The sequence below is a fragment of the Hyperoodon ampullatus genome (genome assembly GCF_949752795.1).
Source record: "Hyperoodon ampullatus genome assembly, contig: scaffold_566, whole genome shotgun sequence".
NCBI lineage: Eukaryota > Metazoa > Chordata > Mammalia > Artiodactyla > Ziphiidae > Hyperoodon > Hyperoodon ampullatus.
In genome coordinates, this window is record NW_027641064.1 from 56,385 (window position 1) to 81,417 (window position 25,033).

General features: G+C 53.3%; 1 protein-coding gene across 1 annotated transcript in view; it reads right to left on the minus strand.

Moving 5' to 3' along the window:
• The window catches only part of LOC307069981 (plexin-A4), a gene marked incomplete at both ends in the record, with an annotated part of 104,561 nt that overhangs the window by 50,043 nt on the left and 29,485 nt on the right, over nucleotides 1–25,033 (minus strand). Inside the window, 10 exons of the mRNA XM_079728606.1 lie at nucleotides 1,514–1,748; nucleotides 2,441–2,587; nucleotides 3,241–3,480; nucleotides 4,017–4,110; nucleotides 6,600–6,764; nucleotides 8,023–8,159; nucleotides 13,169–13,286; nucleotides 17,456–17,607; nucleotides 21,529–21,719; nucleotides 22,113–22,209. Coding sequence (XP_079584732.1) covers nucleotides 1,514–1,748; nucleotides 2,441–2,587; nucleotides 3,241–3,480; nucleotides 4,017–4,110; nucleotides 6,600–6,764; nucleotides 8,023–8,159; nucleotides 13,169–13,286; nucleotides 17,456–17,607; nucleotides 21,529–21,719; nucleotides 22,113–22,209 — 1,576 coding nt within the window. The remainder of the gene's footprint in view (nucleotides 1–1,513; nucleotides 1,749–2,440; nucleotides 2,588–3,240; nucleotides 3,481–4,016; nucleotides 4,111–6,599; nucleotides 6,765–8,022; nucleotides 8,160–13,168; nucleotides 13,287–17,455; nucleotides 17,608–21,528; nucleotides 21,720–22,112; nucleotides 22,210–25,033) is intronic.

Consider the following 25,033-nt stretch of genomic DNA (forward strand, 5'->3'; position numbering starts at 1 on the left):
CTCTGCTCACACTGACGTGGGGGGACCTTGTCAAGAAAAGTGACTCCGAAGGTAGAGTAACCCTAACACATCTGAGTGGAACCTACACCAATATGTGTGAAAGGGGAGTCAGTGAGCCTTTCTGGCATGTACCGTCACCAAAAACCCTGATGAGAACTCGTGTGTGCTGAGTGAGAAACACACGTGCGTGTGTGTTTGTGGGAATGTGTGCACGAGCATGCGTGCAAAGGTGAGTGTGAGGGCATGAGTGACCTGAGTGTGCGTGTCTGTGGGCACGTGTGCACGCGTGTGTGTGTGTTTATACATCCAAAGGTCGGGCCTTGTGAGGGGGCCAGGCTGGGCCTCTTCCGAGTCTGTATGTGGCTGACGGCCTGACTCACCGTCAAGGCTTCGGGAAGTCACCTTCCCTGGACCCAGGCTGCCCTTTCAGCGTTCAAGAGCCAGCTCTGGGCGCCTCTGGAAAACACTTTCAAGGCGAATCCTACGTGTCCTTTGCTCTATCATCTCTCTTCCCACCCATGTGAGACAGCCTCTCCCGAGCTAGAAGCCAAGGCCCTCCCCTGGTGTCCCTGAGTCAGGACTCCCTTTGTGACTGCTAATTCCTTCTTCTCTGGAACGTTCCAAGAGGAACCTGGCTTCACACTGCTCCCGCCGCCCCCTCCCAGTTGGGGTGCTCAGCTGGCGGGGAGGAAAAGGAGGGAGCTAGCTTTTTATAGGTCTGCAGCTTTCCTTCAAGTCACTGAGCGCCTCCGACATTCAAGGCCTCACGCCTGGCACATAAAAGAGATTCTAATCACTACACCTAATTAGAGGGAAGAGTACATTGCAGAGAAAAAAATTAAGCAGCGTAAATATAATAAAAGGCAGTAATTAACAGTCCCACAAGGCGGATGCTGTGTTGACAGCTGAGGATGTGGAGAGAGGATGGAAGGGACCCGCTTCCCCATTAGAGAGCCACGGCCTCCCTGGTGGGAATGCCGGAGCCCCAGGTACAGGCTGATTACGCCGCGTATAAATCTACACAGAGAATCAGCTCAGACCCTCCCAGGGTGACTCACGAATGATATCCTGGGGGTGACAAGAGTCTGACTTCTACATTTCCTTCTTGGATTTAGTGCGGCTGATTTCACTTCATGGTGGTGTTGGTAATTTTTTAAAATACAAGCTGTGAAATGCTCTTTCCTCTAAGTCTCAGATCAGCCCTCCAGCCTCACCTTCCTTCTGAAAGAAGAGAGCTGAAGACTGCTTGAGTGCGTCATGGAAGGGCACCTCCGGGTCTCCCCCAGAGGACAGGGCAAAACTCACCCGGCCGGGATCCTGGGCTGGACACGGCTCTAGTGGGGTCTGAAATGATCCCGGCCTGACTTGAGGTAGAGATTCTGGAGGCGGGAGACACAGGCCCAGCGCCGCCCACCGCTGCGGGTGTTTGAGATGCACGCGCTCGCACGCACACGCACGCACGCACATGCACGTGCACGCACGCACGCACGCCCGGCCCCCCGCCACTACGGACCTTCTTTGCACTCCAGGGCCACGCGGGACTCCAGGTTGTCCATCTGCATCTGCAACCGCTTCAGCGTGAGGTCGCTCTCCCGGGACTTGCGTTTGTAGGCGATGAGAACGGCCACGATGAAGATGATGAGGAGGCCGCCGGCCACGGCGATGCTAACGATGGCGGGCAGGCTGAGCGGGCTGTCCGGGGCAATGTACACCATCCCCGGGGAGTACTCCATGCCACCGACTCGGGCCTGGGGGGACACGCGGGGGGAGACGGAGCTGGGTGTGGGCACAGAACATCCTAGGCAAGGGTCCCAAGCCACCGGTGAGCTGGTGACCAGGGTCGCCTGAGGGAAATGGCTCCAGGGAGGAGAGTCATCACTGGCTGTAAAAGCAGACGAGAGGGCACCTGGGGTGGAGGGAGTGGGGGTGAACAGCTCAGCGCAGGCCACCCCCACAACTGGGAAAACCACACATTATATTATTCGGGAGTGAACTCGGTTGTCTTCATGAGGAAACAGCACTCAACTGGGATCTAAAAAGGCCTACGTGCCATCAAAGTCTGGATCCCCGAAGACTCATCCCATTGTGAGGACAGATGACAAAGGCACAGGACGTGATATTATGTCCTGCCCGGATCAACGATGGTTCTCTCCTGGAAGGGTCTCTTGCCTCTAACAGGTGACACAGCACATCACTGAATGCTGTTTCGCATTGCCCTTACTGTAGCACCAGCCAGTATGGAAAGAATGACAATACGGAAGAAAGAGGTCCGAAGTGGGACGAGGAGAAGGAACTGGGAGTGTGGGAGAGCCAGGAGGAAAGTTCAAGAAGGCCAGAATCCCCTCCCAGAAAGCCCTGGTGGCCCAGGATGGAGCTGGACCGCTCACCCCACCGCATCCATAGTGCCTGCCCATCCAGGGTGGAGTCCCGCCAGCCTCACCATCACTTTGTGCCGGCCTATGAGGTTGGGGGACTCGCAGAGCAGCTGCACATCCGACACTGTGACGGTGCATGGCTTCTCCCCGACCAGCACGGTGTAGTTCAGCTTTACATTGCCCCCAGCCACGGGCGGGATCAGGTTCTTGCCCTGCATGGACAGGAAAGCCGAAGTGCCCACCCCAGAGTCAGGAGCACGGCTACTGGCTGGCTGACATGTCCTCCCACCTGGAGGTCCCATCCTTCTGGGGAGCTGGTGGAGAGGTCACCTTCCCTAATAAGTCCAAAAAATTCACAACACCTATACTACTATTCCCCCTTCCTCAGTGGGAAATCAATAATCAAGGCACTCTTTTCAGCTTGTCCCAAATGCAGCTTCAGAATCCTTCTCAACACAGAGCTGTAATCAGTCACTACCAGTTGCTTCAAATTGTCACGAGTTAAAATTAATTTGCTACCCATGCTCCAAAGAAGCCCTGTAAGGTGGTTTGCAAAGGGCTGCACAGGAGGAAGCAGTATGAGCCTTTGACCTCCCAAGTCCTGGACTCAGGGGCCAAAGCTGGGAGTCAGATGGCCAGGTTGGATCCAGCTGCCTTGACCAGGTTTCTGTGGCCCCTAAAGAGTGCACCTCTCAACACAAACTCAAAGAGCACATTTACCATAGTCTGGGCTATAACACAACCTCTGGTAGCTAATGACACCGGCCACAAGATCTGGCAGAAGCCCATGACTTGCGGCCTCCTTCTGTGACTTGGAAAGGCTCCCCTTGCATACAGCGGCCTCCTTCCTCCCATCTCACTCTACCTTTAGGATGATGGGTGTGCCGGGCTTGAGCTCCAGGATTCCTGAGGGACTGAAGGCCTCAAACACAGGATTGGGGTAGTAGGTGAAGTTGGTCTTGTTGAGGATTAGCAGGGACTGGACGTTGTCCAGGATGAAGCCAAACTCCTCGGGCCTCTCCGTCAGGTCAGACTGGTGGTCGGGCCCCAGAGCGAGGGCAGGAGCCTGGCAGGTCATCTCAGTAGCGTTCAGAACCTCGCAGAGCTGGGGTGGAGCCAGAGAGGGAGGGCTATGTGGCATGTCTCCCCACACCTGCAGCCCCACACACCCGCCGGCTCTCCCTCGGTGCCGTCGTACAGCGTGGTGTTGACACGGGACGGTCATGGGTGGATCCCCACAGCTCCGGTGGAGTCAGGACCAAACAACCTGGGCACTCAAGGACAAGCTCTGCAGCTGACACCTACCTCTGCCCTGCCCATGGCAGGCACTAGGGTATCTCTAAGCTAAGGAATGGCACTGGGGGTCAGAGAATGGAAGAATAAAGGTCTTCCATCCCTTATTAAGAATAAGAAACCCCAGAAACCCAGAAGAGATTGCTCCTGCATGCCTGTACCCCAGAGTGTAGAAATGGCCTCATGTCTGCTCCCCCATCCCGCCATCCCAGTGTCCGGGGCATCACACGCGATGGGTCATCAGTGTCTGGGGTGAGCCTGCCTGAGCCCTCGGAGAGCCCACACCCTTTAGGGCAGCCACGCGCCGAGTGGACAGTCCCCCGTGAGCCCCACCAGTCCCGGACTCACATTGATGTGCTCCTTCCCTCCATGCTTGGCACGGATCTGGGGGTTCTGTATGAGGTCCAGGTGAGTCCCCCTCACGGCGATGGGTGTGTTCCCACTGATGGGGAAGAAAGAAGGAGGCGTGTAAACACAGGGATAGGAATAGCAACAGCACTTGATGACGATGATGATGGTGATGATCTATCAGGCTGAACTCCAGCGCTGAAGACAATGATAACCGGGGGGCAGGATAACATTCACGGGGACAAGATGGCAAGCTGACTGCATAATAATAAGGACGAGCTCTCAGCAGCCGAGGGGAAGACAGTGATGACCAGACGTCCGCGGCCGTCCTGCACTGAGCTCACTCGGAGCGTGGACACTCCACGGAGGCTGGGCCTGTAGCACGGCCCTCTTGGCCCCGCGAGGCCTCCTGACCTGAGCCAGCTGCTTCTCTGCAGTCTCTCAGCATCTCTTTCCCTGCCCTCCCCAGTCTCAGGGAATTTTCTTCACCCTGGCCTTGGCCTAAGGGAAGCCTTACTCCAGACCACCCTCCACCAGACCCTCCAAAGTCTGAGCACAGCCTCTTCCCCCAGGACAATCATACCACAGATTTCCACCTTAGAGGCTTCAGTCAGCTGGGACATGGGAAAGGCCAAGGCCCAGCCACCCAGGAACCTCCTGTAAGAATGCAAATATGAAATGCTCCAGGACTCTCGCACCCTGGGGAGTCAGCCAGAGGACTGCTAACGCCGAGCTATTAGGAGACTCGTCTTTGGGTCGTTTTTCAGTGGAAACCTGGACGCCACTGTCCTATCTTCAGGGCCACTGAGAAGCTGGCATGGGATGGAGGCTAGCTTCCTTGGGGGCTACTCAAAGGAAAGTGATGAATTATGTTATCTGCAATCAGGAGAGTATCATTGAGAAGAATCTATTTAAAACAGGTAAGTGGTTATAAGCTTGTGGGTAAAGAGTCCTTGACAGCCCCATTCATCTCTACCCCTCTATCCACCTGCCCCCCTTTACACGCCATTCCTGCCCTCCCTTCCTCTCGCCCTCCACCGGTCCCCTCTGAAGCACACCCCCACCCCACGTATGCACATGCAGGACGATTTCTGGAAACCCAGAGAGTTTCTCGGCCCCGGCAGTGTTGGCGAATGAGCTTCTGGTGTCCAGCCACCTCCCGATCTTCTCAGTCATCAATTCCACACACGTTTATCGAACACCCCCATCACCCATCACCATTCATCAGTAACCCAGGCTGTTGCGAGCAGTGTAAAGCCACGTGTTCTGCAGAGCCCCACCCCATCCCAGACTCCGTTAACTGCAGTGAAACCGCTGGAGCCCCGGCCCACTCAGAACGCACCTCCAGCCTCCCTCTTGATGTGAGCGTGACTGGGGGTGACTGCCGAGTGCCAGGAGGGACAACACCTCTATGTCTGTGCCAGTGGCACGAGGAAGAACTGAACTAAACCAGGCTGTGAACGCCTCCAGGAGCCACAGAGTTTGCCTAAGCACAGGGGGCCGTGCCAACTTCCTGGACTCACCAGGCCCTGGGGGCAAATCCTGGACTAGCTTTTACAGGCTCTCTGCCCCTGTCTTATATTTATCTGCTTTCAGGTCACGGCTAAAGCTTACAAGGCTTGGGCCTTAGAGACTAACTGCTGAGGACAACCAAGCTGCATCTCCCAAAGGCTGCCTTTTGTTTGGGTGTAAGGCCCAGTGGCAAACTCTTTCTGTAAAGGGCCAGACAGTAAATATTTTAGGCTCACTGGGGCCATATGGTCTGTCACAGTTACTCAGCTCTGCTGCAGTGGTGAGAAAGCAGCAGAGACAAAACATATTTGGATGAGCATGGCCGTGTTCCAATAAAACTTTATTTATGAAAGCAGACGGCCGGCCAGATTTGGCCCCCCAGCTGGAGTTTGCTGACCCTGGTTTACAAGATTGTTCTCTGGACTGGACTCGTCATTGACCCCCCACCTCAGCTTGTGGTAACCACATCATGCTCTGCCCGCTCTCCTGACCCCAGACAGCCTCCAGAGCTGAAGCAGACGGTGGGGAGGGCTGAGGACGGGGCATGCGTAGGGGTGGGGTAGAGGGGGTGAGGAGGGAGGGGAGACGACCAGCCAGGCGCTGCACTGGGTGTTTGTACCTCACGTAATCCTCTCAGTGTCCCGCGAGGGAGTTGACTGGTGAGAAACCTTGGATCCGGGGAGGTTAACTCATGTTTAAGGTCACTTGGCTGCTAAGCAGTGGAGCTGGGCCGCACCCACTCCTTCTGACCCCAAGTCCACTCCCCCCGAGGCCCCTGATACAGCAGTTTCCCCATGATCAACCAGGGGCCTTGCCATCAGGATGCCCTCTGAGCACCTTCTGGCCTCCCAATGTACCCAGCAATCCTCAAATCGGCCCCCCAGGGCCGGGTCCTGCTCAGAGTGCTTTCGGTGGAAGGAGGGAGCCCCGGCAGGAGGGTCTGACCTGGGCGGGTGCTCTGAACCACCCCCCCCCCCCAGTTCATCAGTCCCCACAGCAGGACTGGGCCCCAGAACTCCCCTTGGCTTTTGAGGGTCGAGGAGGGAAGCCCAAGGTCAGGGCAGGCCCTACCTGATGATGCTCCACTCGGGCTCGATCCGCACGATGGTAGGATCCTCCACGTACTGGAAAAACAGGTCCTGGTGGATCTTGGCCCTGTCCACCTGCACCATCACCTTCATTTCCAGCACCTCATCTGAGGACGTGGTGTTGCAGACGATGTAGGACGGAGAGCGCCTGCGGGAGGGAGATGGGGAGCTGGGCTCCTGGGTGTTGGGTGGGACACTGTGGTCCTGGGTCGGGGCCCTCCCGTGCCCCTCCCTGTTCATCAGGCTCGTCAGAGGCAGTGGGGGAGCAGCACCCCGACACAAAGCCCTGAGAACTACTGACAAAGACTCTCTCCTTGACCAGATTGTAGACGGGTTCCTCTGAGCCCACTTTTTGCCTAGGTTTCTTCCTGAGGCCCTGTCTTTGATTTGCCGACCCCCATTTTTAGCAAGAATCCTGCTGACTTAGTTTGGCAAGAACCGCCCCCCCCCATATCTGAGTACCCTTGGTATCTAATCAAATTCCGCCTCCTTAACCCTTGATGTCTGGTCACCCTGACTGCCTTCTGCAAGAGTCCTGTTAAGTCGGTTTAGCAAGAATCCTCCTAACCTCCTTTCCTCTTAGTAATTTTCCATCCACTGCCTCCCTTGCTCTGCTCCTTGGCTATAAATCCCCAGCTGTCTGCTGTACCTGGAGTCAAGCCCAATCTCTTTCTCCACTGCGACAGTCCTGACACCTATTGCAATAGTCCTGAGCAAGCTCTTCTTTACCATTTTAACAAGTGTCAGAGCCATTTTTTTTCTTGAACACTCAGGCAAGGCCTGGCCTGGCCTGACTTCAGATCTGTTGCAGCCCTCAGCATAGCTCTCTCCCAGGAAAATCTCTCTCTGCAGAACCTCATGCCAGCGGCGCAGGGAATGTCCCCAACCACACCTCTTCTAGTCCTGCATTAGGTGCACCTCTTGGCTCCCTCCCAGCCCTCACCCCGGCCCCAGGTTCCTGGCTCATGGACGGTGTGCTCTCCTGGGACTGGATGGTGGAACCAGGGGAGGGAAAGTCGGCTGGCCCTGGAGGTTCAACCTCAGCCAGCTCTCGGCAATCCCGGCTGGCTCTGCAGCAGCTAGCCAGGAGCTAACCCAGGGGGAAGGGGCCCGAGATTCCAAACTGTGTCCCGTGGAACCCTAGGGTACTGCACAGTGGCTGGTATGCGGGCACCAAGGCTAAACGGTGGGCAACGGCACAATGGGCCGTTCCAAGGAAGGGGTGCCTGGCAGGTCCCGGGGCTGAGCCACAGCCAAGTATGCCCAGAAAGTCCTCTCCCAAAGCGAATGGCCACTTTCTCAGGGAGGGGCAGGCACCTCCAGAAGGTTAGGCGGAAGTCTGCTGCCTGTCAGCCCCGCCCACCCTCTGGGCTGCGAACCCTGGAGCCTGCCCTGAGGTGAGTTACCTGTGGAAGAGGCAGGGCTGCTTCCCAAACATCACCACTACGTTGCTGCCAGCGTTCAGGTTGGTGCCCGTGATGGTCACCTGTGTGCCTCCGGACATGGGCCCCCGGCTGGGCTTCAGGTCTGAGAGAGTCAGCGTCTGTGCAGGAGAGGATCTGGCCTGAGGATGCTTCTGGGTAGGCCTGAGGCAGCACCCCACTCCTGGATTCCACTCTCCTTCTGGAATCCTTAGTCATGGCGGCCTCCCAGAGAGCAGGCTCAGTTTACCAAGGCCTGCGGGGACGGGCGAGCATGTGCACCTCTACACTAATAACAGTCATAATCACATTAGCTACTACGTAGTGACCTTTTAAGTGACAGGCTTTATATTTTATGTGTATCTCTAGTGCGATATACATTTTTTTTAAATCGCCCTATCTATTCTACAAGGTAGGCATGATTACCCATCTTAAAGACAAGATTCAGAGATGTTAAGTAAAGTTTCCAAGGTCACAGAGCAAAGAAGCGGCCTGAGAACTGACTCCAGAGCTGGAGTTCTCCACCACCTCTCCACTCTCCAGTGAGGGTCGCTTTCAGGAAGGTAAGCTGCCCCTTCCACAGGCCTCTCCAGAGAGCTGCCCGAAGCACCCAGCGGCCAGAGCAATGAGATGTGTGAGCCCCAGGGAAACCCAGGAGGAGAAGCAAAGAAGGGTCAGTGGACTGAGTGAAGAGACAGATTGGGGATGGGGGTGGGGATGGGGGAGGATCTGTGAGCTGAGGATTTGGAGTCTCAGTTTGTTCTTTCATTAGCATTTTAATGGAAAAAACTTTCCTAAGTCCCAGGTGAGAAGCCTGTATCTGCATTTAAATGAAGGTTTCTCTCTTCTCTTACTCCCTTAAAGAATTCTGCACCAAAAGTTGAACCCACTCAGCTCCTCGGAGCGGGCAGGTAACCTCCCCTCCGAGAGGCCTCGATCGATCGATAACACTAGGGGAGGAGAAGAGAAGCCCCAGCGAAGTCTGCAGCCCCAAGGCCTGGCACGTGTGCACCCCGGTCCCTGCACAGCGCACACGCGTGGGGACATGCAGCAGCCCCGTGACACCCACCAAGCCAAGCCGAGGAACGGCTTATGCTGGCTCTGGCTCAACCCGAGACCCGCGCTAGGGGGGGCGGGATGAGACTGCTGCAAGAGCCTTCCTTTCTCAGCTTTGCCTACACCGTGCTGTGTGACTCAGCACAAGTCACTTACCCTTTCTGATCTCAAAGAATCAAAAAGTGGTCCTCTCAGAGGCGCCTGTTTTCTGGTTCTAACTTCCCACAGATGGTGCCTCCGCCCCACTGTCTGTAAAGGGAGAGCTTTCAGACCTGCCTCCTGCTGACCACCGCCCCCCCCCCCGGAGAGGAAAGGGAAAGTGAGGGAGTTACTTAAGGGTTAAGGGGCAAAGTGGAAAGGAGAACAAGCTCCCTGGCAGCCTAGGGGTGAGGGTCCTGGAAGGGGTACAAGTGAGGAACCCTGCTGGCTTTGCAGTGGCCCTCCTGTGTGGGGCTGGCTGGGTGCTGAGTTACTCTGGGGGTGGGGAGAGGATGATATGGAGACACGTTTTAAAGTTGGGAGAAACTATTAATTATTCAACATTTGCTTCATAAATATTTGTCAGTGGGTCTGCACGGGAAATCAAATTCGGCATTATTTGCCATCTCTTCCCTTGGCTCCCTCCCTGGATGGAGGCAAAGAGGGGGGAAAAGTGCTGCCTCTACAGAGATCTCCAGGGATAGAACTGGCAGCAGCCCAAGAGTGCTCATCTGCGGTCTATGGGCCTTGGTGTCGGGGTTTTGGGTGAATAAACCCACAAATCAGAGCCTGGCCCGATTTGTGGAGGGAAACTGAGGCAGACCCAAACCTCGGCACTGGGAGGGGCTCCCCAGCATCCCCAGGCCCTGAGAGGCCCCCCTGAAAAGGGGCTCGCCAGGGGCTTCCACGGGGGTCCCAAGAGTGCCACCTGCCAGCTGCCCGGCAGGGTGGGAAGGCAGTGAAGGCTCAGAGGTGCTGTGGGTGGGCGCGTGACAGAGGGGCATTCTGTCCCTCCTGCCTCCCTGGTATGACTCACGGGGGACCTCTGCCCCTCATTCCCATCCTGAACCCCTCGGAGCTCTGTTGTCAGCAGTGAGGGGCGGTTGCTCAGTGACCAGGTCCTTCATGCAAACTGGGGTCTGGGAGGAGACTGGGGTCCGTGGCACCATTTCTACCCCCCACAGCTCTTCCCAAGCGGATGTGCACTGCCAGGATAGCGCCTCCAATAGAAAAGTGAACACGAGTCTGAGTCCCAGGGACCCACTGGACCAATGCATTTCGCCTTGTGGCAACAACTCGCACCTTCCCTGCCCTCGTGCTCCAACTTCTCCTCGTCCCCGTCAAACCCCTCTCCCCACTCCCTTCTGCTCCCATCTTTTGTGCCCTTCCGTGTCACACCTTATGCCGGGAACAGCCTCCCGCTACTCGAGATCCATATGGAAAACTGTATTCTGCCTTAGGCAGATCCTGCCTTTCCTTCTGGCTCTTTCCATGAAACCTTCCCTTAATACCTTACATCCAACCACATCCTGCTCCCAGGGTAGAAACACTCACGCAGGCAAGACCCTCCCTTTGAGCAGAAGGGGCTTTTGGTTGTCTACCACATAGATGTGTTGTAAGAATTAAGCCCAAGAGCAGGTATCACAGAAGACGGAGACAGAGAAGGGAAGGGAGTCAGGCCACTCAAAGGCTTGAGGAAGGATTGCACAGGCAGGGCAGAACAGACCAAGGAACCTGGACAAAGTCTAGAGGCAGTGGGCACCCTGGGCTCTTCTCGAGCTGGGGGCTGACATGATGAAAATGGTATCCCCCAGTGTGGCTGGACTAGAATGGGCTCAGACCAATGGCAGGGATTTAAGGGGGCCACTGCAGTAGCAAAGGGAATGGGAAAAGTAAGACTCCAGGACATGGTGATAGAGGGACTGACATCAGGAATTAGGGGAAGCCGAGCCACAGGCCACCAAGATGGTGGGCCCGGGGGAAGGGAGGGGGACACGCCGTTTACGGGAGCTGACAGCTCGGGTGGACCGTGGGAGGTGATGGCAGGACATCCAGGGGGCGGCGGCCTTTGATTAGTCACAAAGGTAAGAAGCCTGGCTGGAGACACAGCAGAGACAGCTGAGGCCCAAAGGAAACATCAGCTTAATGAAGTAGCGGCCGTTCCTGGTAGCGTTCACTTTGTCACCGCCAAGAGACCACAGGATAAAAACTGTTCCAGGTAACTGACTGGCCAAGGAAATCCAGTGCTTGCTTCGGCCACGCAGCGGTGTCCTCCCTTTTACCACAGCTGCCAGGTAATTTCAGAGCCAGATTTCATGCCCAATTTTCGTATGCCACGCCACACCTCTCAACTGCTTGGGGAGCGCTGTCCGTGTCTCTGCCCACCTCAGTCTCTCTCTCCCTCTCGTTATCTCAACTCTGCTGGAATAACAATGTCTGTGCATATAAATATATATATGATATACTATATATATATACATTTATGTAAATATATATATACATTCATCACTAGTTGTCTTAAGGTATATTGGGTTTAACTTGGAAATTCCCTCAAACCCTTTCCGAAGAAGGTGGGAGTACAAAGGCTAAACGAATAGGTAAAACTATACACGTCCACTAAATCCATGACATGTGTGTGTTCCTCTAAGTGAGCTCCTGTGTGGGTTTCGTGGCAGCCACGTTTATAAGGTTGGTTAGCTTTCAAAGAGTAGGGAGGGAGGAGTGCAGAGGTCAGGATCCAGGCAGAGAGGGGCATCTGAGGCACATCCCTCCCAGGTTCACACCCACCCCCACCCTCCACCCAGTCACATCATGTGAAAGTCCTCCATCTCCTCTCTCCTTCTGGACTGTGGGCCTCCTGGGGCAGGGGCTGCATGGGGTCTGACTCATCACTGTAACACCTGCAAGCCAGGCCCATCAAACTATATTATAAAATGCAACCAATTAAGCAAGTATTTATCAAATAACCTAGGGAGAGGTATTGTGCAAGGTGATACGTGGTTGTCAGTTAAAGGGAGGAAGAAGAAAGAGGAGGAAGGCAGATGAAAGAAGAGGGAGGGAGGAAGGAAGGAAGGAGAAAAATGGGCTTCTATGACATATTTCCGGGCATTTGATACCCAGTCATAAAATCCATCATTTCAGGTTTCCAGCTTCCAAAAGCAGCTCAGAATCATGAGGAAATGATCTCGTCACATCTGGCATTAACTCGAGAAGTTAACTGGATGGTAAAACAGTTTTGGCAATGATGCGATGTATGTAGCAGGGGATGTGCTCATGTCTCCAGCATCCCTGTGGTCACAAGGCAGGGAGGTTCCCAAGTCTCCCTGCTCACAGAACCCCTCACCAGGGCTGGTCCGGTGCCCTTTTCAGGGGCCGGGGAGGTCCAGGCTGGAGGGAATGTGAGGGCAGGGGTGAGATCTGCAGAGAGGCCTTGGGGTGGGGAGGGAAATGTGGGGAAGGGTGTTGGGGTGAGAGGGAGTGAGACAGGGACAGGACGATGGTGAGTGAGGAAGGTGGGATGACCAGGGATAATGGGATGGAAGTGGTGGGGTGCCAGCACACGGGGAAAGGGCAGGGCACAGTAGTCATGGTGGCAATCATAGACATCGTAAAGGCAGTGACACTAGAGGTGATAAATCTATTTTATCTAATTTTCACAATAATACCATGGGATAGATGCTTATGATTATCATCCCCATTTTACAAATGGAGACACTGAGGCACAGAAAATTAAACAACTTGCCCAAGTCCGCCCAGGTAATAAGCGGCAGAGCCAGGGCTCAAATCCCAGGAGTCCCCATGCACAGCCCACACTCTCACCCACCGTGTCACGCTGACACTCAGCCAGAAGGGGACATTGGGGCCCGAAAGCCAAAGCAACTTCCCTGGAGCTGCAGCCCAGCCCAGCCCAGCCCAGCCCAGCCAGGATGTGAATCCAGGTCTTCCTGACTTGCAAGGCTGTGCTCTCAAGAGCTGCAGGACAGGATTCCCACGACTTTGGCCTGGGTTTGCCCACAGAGGTCTAGAAGGGCTCAGCAATCATGGTAAAGAGGTCTGTGGCCTGTGCCTGGCCAGGCCGTTGGTGGCCGGGACTCACCATGAAGTAATAGAGCTGCGAGGACCTGGCCATGAACTCGGGCCGACACACAGCCACACAGATCTCCACGAAGCCGGCGTGCTGGCTGGGCTTGGCCTCCCCCATCTCACACACGATCCTGCAGGGTGGAGAGGACAGACCCCCATGGGTCACAGGAGGGTCACAGGCCTCCCTGCCGTGACCCCTGGGCCCTACACCTACCCAGGCCTCCTTCTCTGTAGTAAGATCTCAGGGATGGGCAGGGAAGGAGGAGGTGAAAGATACCTGATTCCTCCCTTCGGGGGCTCCTCCCTGGTTCTCAGGAAATGAGGAAGTGTGACCCACAGGGGTCTCCTTAGAGGCTCTCGGTAAAATGTGACTTAACCAAGGGCACACAGCCATCAGACAGGGACCTCGGAGCAGGGACCTAAGGTTTGCAGGTCCTCGCCTAGGAGCTCTTTGCTCCCAAGGCATGGACTGCCCCAGGCAGTGCTTTCTGCTCCCAGTCCCAACCGGGGGGCCTGGCAGGGGAGGGGGTTTTCATGCCAGGGGGAGGGGAAAGGGTGGGGGAGAGTCATAAATTCTCCCCTTTAAAAAATTTTTTTATTGTTTCACTTACAAAATTGGTTCATACCCTTTGAAAGCGAGACAGTATCAAAACGTGACAGTAAAATAAAGTGTGCCTTTCTTCACTACTATCTCTCAAAACGTTGGTGTATAAATCCTTGCAGACCTTTCTCTAGACCTATGCAAATATATAATATATATAATCTCCATTTTATAAATGAAGAACTGAGGCACAGAAAAGTTTGGCAACTTGCCCAAATATATAGATGTGCCCATATATCCACGTGTGTATATACATTTATGTCTGATATTATGCATGCATATAAACATAAATGTGTATATATACACATATACAATTATATACAAATGTACATATGTAAAAGAAACATATACATGATTTTAAAAATAAAAGTGGAACTTAACCACCCATTACTTTTAACCCCTCCCTTTTTACTCAACAAAACAGCATGGACTTTCCCTAATGTCACAGTACACACAGCTCCGCTTTCTTCTTTTTAACAGCTTCATGGTATTTCATAAGAGGCCTGTGTCATCATTTATTTAACCAGCCTCCTATTGTTATATATTTAACTTACCCTGATTTTTCTCCTACTCCAAATAACCCCGCAAAATGAACCAACCTACACACCTCCCTAAGCATTGCATATTTATTAAAACAGATTTCTGAGGATTATTTGTGCTTTTAATGTTTGATAGTAGTGGGAAATAATGGTCCAGAAGGACTATCCCAATTTTTACTTCCATCAACAGCAACTGAGTGGGATTACTTCACTCTTTGTCCAACACCAGATATTATCAGTCCTTTAAAATTTTTTCTAATATAATAGGAAAAAAAATCTCAATTTCATTTTTATTCCCCTGATTACTGGGGAGGTTGCATGTATTGTATGTGTGTGTGTGTGTGTTTAAATCTTATATAGCCTTCCCTGTGACTTGTCTGATGCCCTCTCTTTATTTCGCTGATGGATTATCTTTTTGTAGGAGCTTCTGAATTAGGAGAATTAACTTTTCTCCATAATAAATACTGAAATTATTTTCTCCCAGTCGATCCCTTGTTTTTCAACTTGGTTTTTAAAGTCTTTTGCCACTTGAAAGTTTAAAACTATCTGTGTGGTTCAACTGTTCATTCTTTTACTTTATGGCTTTCACGTTCTGTGTGAGAGTCTAGCAAAAATATATGCTTTTCTGTTCAGATAACATAATTAATCCATGTTCAGTTTTTTAAAAAGTACATAAAAGCACTTGCCATACCTAAATTCCACTCCCACCCCAACTGCATCACCCAGAGGTATCCATTGCCAACATATTGGTGTACAAGTTTCCAGTCTTGCTTTCCTTTTACAAAATTAATTATAAACTCTGTATTCTGCTTGGGAAGCTGTGTTCTCACTTAATATACCTTGAGTATATGCCTGGTCATGGTTCTTCTACATATCACATTTAATGGTTGTGTAGTTTACTGGCCTATGTATACACAATAATTTATTAAATTAATTAATTCCCTATTTTTAGATATACAAATTGCTTCCACATTTTCACTGTTACAAATAAGGCCAAAATAAGCATTCTTGCAAATAACTATTTGTGCATTGTTTATTTAGGGAAAGTTCTAAAAGTATTATGCCCAGGCTAAAGATGTTTGACCTGCATTTCCAAACTGCCTTCCAGGAAGGTCGTCCCAATTTACCCTCCCGACATGAATGTATGAATGTGCTATTTCTTATGCCTCTCATCTGTACTGGGTGGGCATTAACTTTTAAAAATTGTTCCCCATTTCATTGGTTACTACTGATGTTAAACATTTTTTTAATATGACTTTAGTTCTTTGTCTGTCCTGTGAATTGCACATTCATGCTCTTTGCTAATTTTGTGATAGTTGCCTTTTATCTATATCTTTTATCTAACCTCTTTAAATGTTAAGAAAAAGCATACTGTAACAGGCCATAACAATACTCTCAGTTTATCATTCATATTTTTACTTTGCACACAGAGTTTTTGGTGCACAAGTTTTGTCTTACATACTCAAACCTCCTAACCTTTTCCTTTATAATTTTTTCTTTTGCAGTTACACCTGGAACACCTTCCCTTTCTTGAAATCAAATAAATTCTCACCTGCATTTTCTTCTAATCCTTTCACATTTTCATTTTTTACCCTTAACTCTTTAATCCATCTGGAATTTACTTTGGTGTATAATGTGAAATAAGAATCTGATATTGTACTTTTTCCAAGGGGTGAAATTGTACCACTTATTGAATGAGCTTTGCTTTCCTTGCTGATTTGAAATGTCATCTTTATCACATACTAAATTTTTATGTATCAAGATTCTTTTTCCGGTGTTCTATCTTATTCCACTGATCTAACAAGTATCACGATATTTAATCTCATGGCTTTATAATATATTTTTTTCTCTTTTTGCGGCACGTGGGCCTCTCACTGCCGTGGCCTCTCCCGTCGCGGAGCACAGGCTCCGGACGCGCAGACTCCGGATGCGCAGACTCCGGACGCTCAGGCTCAGCGGCCATGGCTCACGGGCCCAGCCGCCCCGCGGCACACGGGATCCTCCCGGACCGGGGCACAAGCCCGCATCCCCTGCATCGGCAGGCGGACTCTCAACCACTGCGCCACCGGGGAAGCCCTATAATATTTTTTATATCTGGCTATACAAGTCCAGAGTAGGGTGTTTTAAAGTTCCCCAAATCACAATATATCCGTAGCAGCCTGCTTTGGTTTTGTTCTAGGAAGGACAAAAAGTTGAAGGAGCCACAGAAAGGTCTTTGGGTAAGTAAGTGATGATGGACCAGGATGGGTCCTACCAAGCCTGGAGCCTTCAATCATCTTATCTACTATGAGTGTTTTGGGAAGAACCAGACGGAAATCAAGGAGGAATTGAGGACGGCAGGACTGATGGTTCCAGAATCACACAATCTGGGTACGACTCAGCCAGCACAGGCATAAACGCACTCACCTACCTAAGTGAGCCCTTGCAAAGAGTCAATAACTTATGCACACGGGGACAAGTGGCGAGGCTGCACTCCGGGAAGGGCAGCAAACAGGGTGTAGAATAGAGTCTATGGTGCTGGTGAGTATTTATTTCATGCTTGTGTTTGCTGGGCTGGAAAATTGTATTTACTTATTTACAAGGCAATACATGACTCACAAACCTTCCCTGCCATGTAGGTTAGAGGTCAAGGTCACTCGTCGAATGGCCCACTCCGTGGACCAGCAGACTTTGCTGGGGAAAAACAATCCAAGTCCCCACAGGCCTGAGAGTGGGTGTGAAGGTTCATTCTCGGCCTCCATAGAGGGGAGCGTAGGATTAGCTTCTTCCGTAATTGGGGGAGGACAGCGGTGGGGAGTTAGGGACAGCGGAGGGAGCTCGGGTAAGGAGCTGAACTCACACTTCTGCAGATTTTGATTTTGCTTTGTCTTGTTCCTACTCAACCTCACACCTCAAGGAGGTAGCGATCACTTTCCCCTCTTCTCCCAGCCATCTCCCCTTCCCCTTTCTGGACTTCCCCCAATATGGCAGCTAGCTAGTTCGGGGGCTGGGGAGTTGTAGGAGTCCCCCACACCCTAGAATGTGAGGGACATTCTCCTTTTCTGTCCATAAGTTCTAAGACCATCTACTGTTGATCGGGGAAGGTAAGTCAACCCCAACCGTCTATATATATGGACTTCTCTTCCCTGCTCCTCCCATGTCTCAGACGGCCTCCACTTACTGTTCCGCAGGGATGTAGCCATCTACCAAAGGGCTGCACTCCACGCCGGCCACCTTGACGTGGGAGGCGATGTCCCGGAATTCCAGGCCCAGGTTCTCCCCTCGGATGGTGACCTTGGTGCCCCCTTCCCGGGGGCCTGTCACTGGGATTATCTAGAAGGAGGAAGCACAGTAATCAGACACCAAGACAGAGCGATCCCCCACTGCTGATGGGGCAAGGGAGAGGCTGCTGGCTTTTTCCTATCTCCATTCCATTCCCTGAGTTGAGTCCAAGTCCACGAGGACACCCAGGTCTGGGACCGTCAAGGGGCAGGAGCTTCTGGTAGAATAGTCTGTGTTTGTGTATGGTTTTAGGAGCAGCGTTCAAAGCCCCTTGTTCCTCTTCGCATCTCACAGAAGAAGAGAGAGAACGTGATCTGCAGTGTTACTGGGTAATTCACAGAAGATCGGGATTAAAGCCTTCCAGCATTTGCTCGTGTTGTTTCCACTCTCAATGAAAATGAACAAGCCTCCTATCAACCCACACAGCCCTCCACACGATGGCATCCACCCAGCTTTCAAGAGCCTTGTCAAAAGTCACTTCCCCATCACCAGATGTTCTCTCGGTTTCTCTCCACTGAGATTTCAGGACACCTTCTTTGTGCTCTTTTCACAGTAACGTTTGGGGCGGATTCCCCACCCTGCCGCCCCCCTACCCCCACCTCTTCAGATCCTGAGTCCCTGAGAGCAGGGATGGTGGTGCCTCCTTTCTCTGTGTAAACTTTCCAGTGATGGCACCATATTTTATTTCTTGAGTTGTAATTGTACTGAAAACCCCAACTATCCAAGCATCTTCCTGGAGTTAGAAAAGCCTTCGTCACTGCTCCTCTGCCTTCATTCTTTGGCTTGGTTCATTTGGGTTTAATTTAGACTTTACCCTCATACACCTGCCTAAAATGACTGGCCTTCTCTCCTAAGACATCACTGTTGATGCTAAAAACCCATGACTGGAATGTTAGGATTCAGCCACCAAGGGCCTGCTTTGAGGTGGCGGCTCAAAGTTCATGTGATCTAATTATAACCTCCCACAGCAGTGACCTTAGTGCAGAAGATATTCCATGCCAGCCTCTCCTGGCATTTGACAGACCAGAGAAGGGCCCATTTCCTGTTCCTGGTGTCTCTGAACACCAGCACCTGGATCTCGGCCACCGTCAACGGGATCACAACTGGAGGAGCCCAGGTAGGCTACCTCTTAATATTTCCTACTCTCTCCGTCCCCCCAGGGTCACAAGTGGGGGGTTCCATCCTGTGGGGAGGGTGAAAGGTGGGGAAGGGAGTGACAGCTTTGCTGGGCCTTGTAGGCTGTTCACCTACAAAGCTCAAGATACTTCCTGCTTCTCACATATGCAGGTGTGCACATCTGTGAGTGTGAGCGATCATGAGTGTGTGGGTTTGCACATGCACGTTCCCACTGCAGTGAAAAAAAAATAGGTTCTTTGGAGACACAGGCTTGTTTCTGTGTGAGGGAGATAGACAGATAGAGGGGGGGTGGGCAGTGGGAGTCCCTGTCCCTCCCAGATGCCTGCCCAACTAGTCCCCAAAGCGCCACTGGCACCTGGCAGCAGCATCTGCATGATATTTCAGCCCTGGCTTGTCGTCCTGAAAAGGGAGTTTTATCTCTGGCCCAGTCCATGGTTCCCCAGGATCCCTGGAGGGCTGCTGCCAGTACGGAGCCAGTAAATAGCGTCCGTCGCAGGGAGGTTTGTTTAATTTGCCATCTCCTCCCTGTGATTTTTTTGGTCTCAGGCCAAGAAGAAAGCCAGTCCCACCGTTTTCACCAGACACACCATTAGCAGTCCTGAGAGGCAGCCCCCTGGGGGATGGCTTCTTGCTATGGGGTTCTGAGGGTGGGGGCGGCAGGAAAGGGTGGGGGGCCCTCGTTCAGATGTGGCGCCAGAGGCGTCCACCTACCCTCCTTCTCCAGATAATTCTGTAGGTAAAATACATAAGTATCTTTCCCCAGCTTGAGAATCACTGTTGAGATTCCTACCCATGCAGGAGACTGAAGTCAGGGCTGAATGAAGCTCTCGGCACCTGGAAAACCAGGAATGTGGAGGGTGAAGGTGCCAAAGCGGGGGGCACATTTAGAGGGCCACGCCCGAGAGGCTGCTTTGCCAGAGGAAGCTGCTTACCCACGAGTCAAGCTCCTTCCTGCTTTTACACATCCCCGGTGGGCATGCAGCATTTGTGAGGGAGGGTCGAGGGAATGTATGGGTGTGTTTGCCTTTGTGGTGGCAGAGGACAGCAACCCAGTAATCAAGAGACTCGGCCTTCAGGGTCCCTTGATTTACACTTTGGTCAGAGTAAACCTGAGCATCGGACTTTTCATGTGGGAAAGGGTGATAACAACCTTGGCCTTGGCAGGCATCATGGATTGAACTGTGTCCCCCTAAATCCATGTGTTGAAGCCCTAAACCCCAGCACCTCAGAACTGTGACCTTCTTTGGAGAAAGGGTCTTTATAGAGGTAGTCAAGTCAAAATGGGGTTATTCAGGTGGGTCCTAATCCAATAGGACTGATGCCCTCATAAAAAGAGGAAATTTGCAGAGACACACATGGAAGGAAGTCAGTATGAGGAGGCACAGGAAGAAGACAGCTGCCTACAAGCCAAAGAGAGAGGCCTGGAACGGACCCTTGCCTCACAGCCATTAGAAGGAGCCAACCCTGCGACACCCTGATCTCAACTTCCAGCCTCCAGAACTGAGAGAATACATTTCTGTTGTTTACAGCGCTTCATTGCAGCAGCCCTAGGCAACCACACAGCAGGGTTGCTGTGAGGCCGGATGAAGTGAGGGATATGAAGATATTTCACAAACTCTGAAGCACCACACAAATGTTCGGCCTGTGATTGTGCCCGCCGTTGTAAGGGTACCAGATACGGGTGTTTGTGAAACTGCACAGAGCTGGATGCCCAGTGTCCCCTCACTACGGACGGACAGACTGAGCTTCCTTCTCGTCTTCTTCCCTCTGTCCCCCCGTGGCATTATTATCATCAGCATCAACCATGGCAAAGAGGCACCGAGCACCTACAATGAGCTAAGTGCTGGGCCACAGGCGCAGATGTGTCAGACACTGTCCTGTAGCTGAGACATGCACGTCTTTCCCTTATTTTATGAGCGGAGCAAGGGTTTCTAGCCCGGCTGCGGGGTACCTTAGAGGGTCTTCGTGCCGTGAGTGTGGAGGTGAAGACTCCAGGGCAGTGATGGGCTTAGACACGGGATTTAAAAACGATTTTAACAATGTCAGTGATCAACGAGGAGGAGGAGGGTGATGAGATCCCCACGGGCTGGGCACGCAGCCAGCATCTTGCATGGATTCCCTCACGTAATCCCTGTCACTCCCGTGAGGTGGACGCTTCGACCCAGGGCACGGGTGAGCAAACTGAGGCCTGGAGATAGAGATGACGTAGTCCCAGGGGACCCAACAATTACTTGGGATTAGCCAATGGAGCTGGGATTCAAACGCTGCTCTCTGTGATCCCCCGTCTGCATCTTTAGCCCTGCCCCGCCCCTCACGGCTCCTCGTTCCACAGCCCGTGTCCCCTCTGTCCTCCTGAACTGTGCTCCTGGTCCATCTCTGCCATTTTACAGCTTAGGTCTTGCTTTGTGTGAGTCCCGAGGCCTCTCTACTTTGACCAGCTCCACCTCTCCGGGGCTGGGCTCCACACGCCCTTGACCCCCAGGCAGCCTCCACTCACAGGCTGACTGCTTAATGAGGCTGCAGCTGATGGAGCTTCATGGCCTTGCCACCAGGACTCTTGGAGACAAGGAAGGGGTGTCGAGGACCGCGAGTCCTCTCGGACGCAGCTCACACGGAGACCCTATTGGACAGTCGAACCCTCTCTGCTCTCGACCTCCCTTGATGAGGGGAGGGCCTCTGAGCCAAGCCTAAAGCTGCTACGGATTTGCGGGGAAATGAGGATGCCCGCAGCCAGCTGGACACCTGATGGTCACGGGGGTGATGGACATCATGCCAGCCATGGCTCCCAGGGCCCCGCCCGTGGCAGGAGAGCGCGCCCAGCGGACCACGGCTCACCTCTGTGATGCGGGGATTCGTGCACTTGCTGTTGGCGCCCGACAGCTCCAGCCAGTGGCTCTCGTGGATGGGGCAGTGCTGCCGGAGGGTACACTGGCCCTGGCCCTGGCACCAGCCACATTCGAAGTCCGGGTCCGCCTTGAGGCACAGTCCGCAGCTCTCACGCATGGCGCCGCACTTATAGAGGTGAACTGTGGGCAAAGGGCAAAAATGGGGGCTTGGAGGTGGGGGCAGGGGGGCTGGGAGGGGCCCGGGAGCGCAGACCAGGAGGGCAGTGCTGGCCTGGATGATGGGACGTGAGGCAGCCTTGTCTCCCCCGCCCTCCGGATGCAGGGAAAGCCTGAGCAGAGGAGCGTGGCTGGGCGGCGGAGCCTCCCTCAGTCTCTGGGGCCCTCCCTCCAGCCCGCGCTGCTCCTTCCATGGTACTCCCAGTAGCCGTCCCCCTGCGCCGAGCAGTCACAGAGCAGTGAGGGTGCTGGGGAGGCGCGGAGAGTGGGCTTGGCTTGGGTGGGGGACGGAATGGCACTGCCCGCCCATGGGAGCTGCTCCTCCCTCCCCGGCCTGCCCGGGCCCTCCCTCCGCACCTTTGTTCTGAGCTGGGTTATCAATGTTGAAGTGCCCGTTCCACACAACTGTCAGCTTCACCGGCAGGTTGTTGATCTCCATCCCTTCGTAGGAATACTGCAGCCAGGACCGGAAGGAAAGGAGAAAGCTGGGTCACAGAGATTTCGAGGGGGGTGCCCAATGTTTGGCCTGGTGTCCGCAGAGTGCACAGGGTCAAAGGCAGGCCAAGACGGTGCGTGCATGTGTGTGTAAGCACACATAAGCATGGGTGGGCAGGGTGGGGATGTGCACCTCAGGGGACCAGAACAGGGAGTCAAGAAGCTAAGGCGGGGAGATACCAGGCCTGGGGGGACACCCATTTGGAATCTGGGTTCACAGAGCAGATTTGAGCAAGTGGCTTGGCCACCTTCTGCGGAGGCCTGTTCCTGCCAGCTGGGCTCTCCCCTGGAAGCTAGTGAGAGAGGGGCCTGCTCCCGCCCTGGCTGCCCAGGGGAACGCGCCAGTCCTCAATGTGACTTTGGGAGCTTTAATTTCTAGGACATGTTCAGGCGAGGTGGGTGCTTTACCAGAGACCTGGCCAAGCCTGATCAATTTGCAGGCAGGGAGAGTGGTTGCAAAGGGGAAGCAATGAAGGCGCTGTACTCTTCAGGGGATGAGTGGCTGAGGGTTAACAGAGAAGAGGACTGGGTGAGACCTCAGAGGTGAGGTGGGAAATCCTGAGGTCACCCTAGGGCACAAACCTGGGAATCTGGGTCAAGACTCCAAAGGCTCCAAGACAGAGCAGGGGCCCCAGCTCCACAGCTGCCCATGGTGGGGCGGCAGGGAGCTGCCTCTAGGCCTCTGGGCCCTGCTTCCCTGCCGAGCTCTCCTCTAATATTCCACCCAGCTGGGTCCATCCCATGGGGCTGCGGTGCTAAGGGGGGGAGGGGGTGAAGTGGGAGGTACCTCTCAGGCAGCCCCCAGTATGCCCGCCCCCATCTGCCTTCTGACAGCAGGCATTCTCTATCTCTGGGGAAGGAGGGCAGACAGCAGGAGCTTGGAACCTGCCCTGGGCAGCTTTTCCAATCCCTCCCTGATGATTTTCTCATGATTCCCCTAGCTTCTGCCCACCACAGGGGGTGGGATGGAGGATCAGAGCTGAGACAGGTTTTCTGCAGGGGAGGGGTGATTTGTTGGAAGAGTTCAGTCCAGGAGACTTGGTCTGAAGTTGTGTTTGCAGAGCCAGTGGGCTCTTTTAATGCAGAGTTTAAGTTTGGTGGGGCTGGGCCGTGGGGATGTTTGCAGCTGTTGTGTCAGGCGGCTGATGCTCCCTCCTTCACTGAGGGGAGGGCAGCACAGAAACTCGGGAAAGCACCGGCTGTGGAGGGTCTCAGGGCCTCTGCCTCTGTAGCTTATCCGTAGGGGCTTCTAAAGGAGATGTTATCATCTTAACCTGGGAAATTGCCCTATATTCCTGAGTGACAGAACGTGCTCCATGATGAACATGCTGTGATGCTGTCCTCCTGCAGAAACCTAAGTAGGGTGTGTGTCCAGCCTTCTTCGGGCTCTAACCTAGCACACCAGAATTTTTCACTAACTCCCTGGTGATGACGCCCAGGCCAGAGAGCCACATGTGGTGTTTGTCCCGCAATGGCAGTGGTTTGCCTTGTACCATCCACACTCTCGTATAAGCTCCCTCGAGATCGATGACACCTGGGCCAAGGCCAGGGTCTGGGCTGAGCCATAGAATAAAGCAAAGCTCCCTACCCCTGCAGAAACAACACTGGAGAATTTTTTTTGATCATCGCATAACTCAGCTGGGGACTCATAAGCTTTTTGCCACATAGCCCACTAGCCAACTCCCCAGAGATTAAGTTTTTCGCGTCTGGGTGGGTCGTTCCAAGTCATCGTGAGTTTTCTCAAAAAAAAACCTCTTCCCCTCATGGTGGTCTATGGACCACCTTCATCAGAGTCATGGGGGTGGGGCTGGGGATGAGGTCTACTAAGTGCAGATTCCAGGGCCCCACCCAGACCTGCTGAATTGGAATCTCTGGAGACAGGAGCATTTCCAGTTAGGTACCCTGAGTCTGGTGCTGCGCAAGTTAGAGAATCGCTGCTCCCTGCCATCTGCTAGCAGCAGGGAGACAGAGGACAGCCAAGGGGGAAGTGTGTAGGGGGGGCCGGGGGGAGAACCCTTTCCAGACGCCCCTTCCCATTTCCTCCTCTAGCCAAGCTCCACTGCCCCCATCCTTCCCGTCCCCTTCCTCCAAGGCCCCAGTGGGGGAAAGGTGGCAGGGGCCAGTGTCAGGCTGCTCCGACCTCTAGGAGGGATGCTGGTGGTGCCTAAATCGGCATCGAGGTCAGGCTCGTGCCTCTGAGGTCTGGGTCTGTCCAGGACCCCAAGTGGAAGCAGCAGGCAGCAACCAGGGGCGTGTTGGCCGAAGATCAAGAGAACCTTCAGGCCCCTCTCAGGAAGGACCTGAGATCCCCCAGAGAGCAAGGCAAGACATACCGCCCATGTATGCATGGGAGTGTCTGCATGCATGAACGTCTTTGCATGCGTGCATGAACGTCCTCGCATGAGTGCTGAAGCGAGAAGAGGTCTGTGCACATCTGTAGGATCTATGCATTCAGATGTGCGTGTGCATGTGAGCACACACGGGCACACACGTGTACTGCCGTGTAGGGGCTCCGCAGTGACCGGCTGTGTGAATGTGGGCAGAGGATCCGAATCTCAGACTCCCCACATGGAAAGTGGGAATCACTCACAGTGCGTACCTCACGGAATTGTTGGGAGGGTTCAAGATAACCATCCGATGCTCTGGGCACAGTGCCTGCTGCAGAGAATGAGCACCCAAATAGTATCGTGTATTTGAATCTATGTGTGTACACTTGGGGATGCTGTGCAAAAATATACCTGTGTTCCCTGTGTTTATGTTTATGTGGAATAATAATAGCAGCA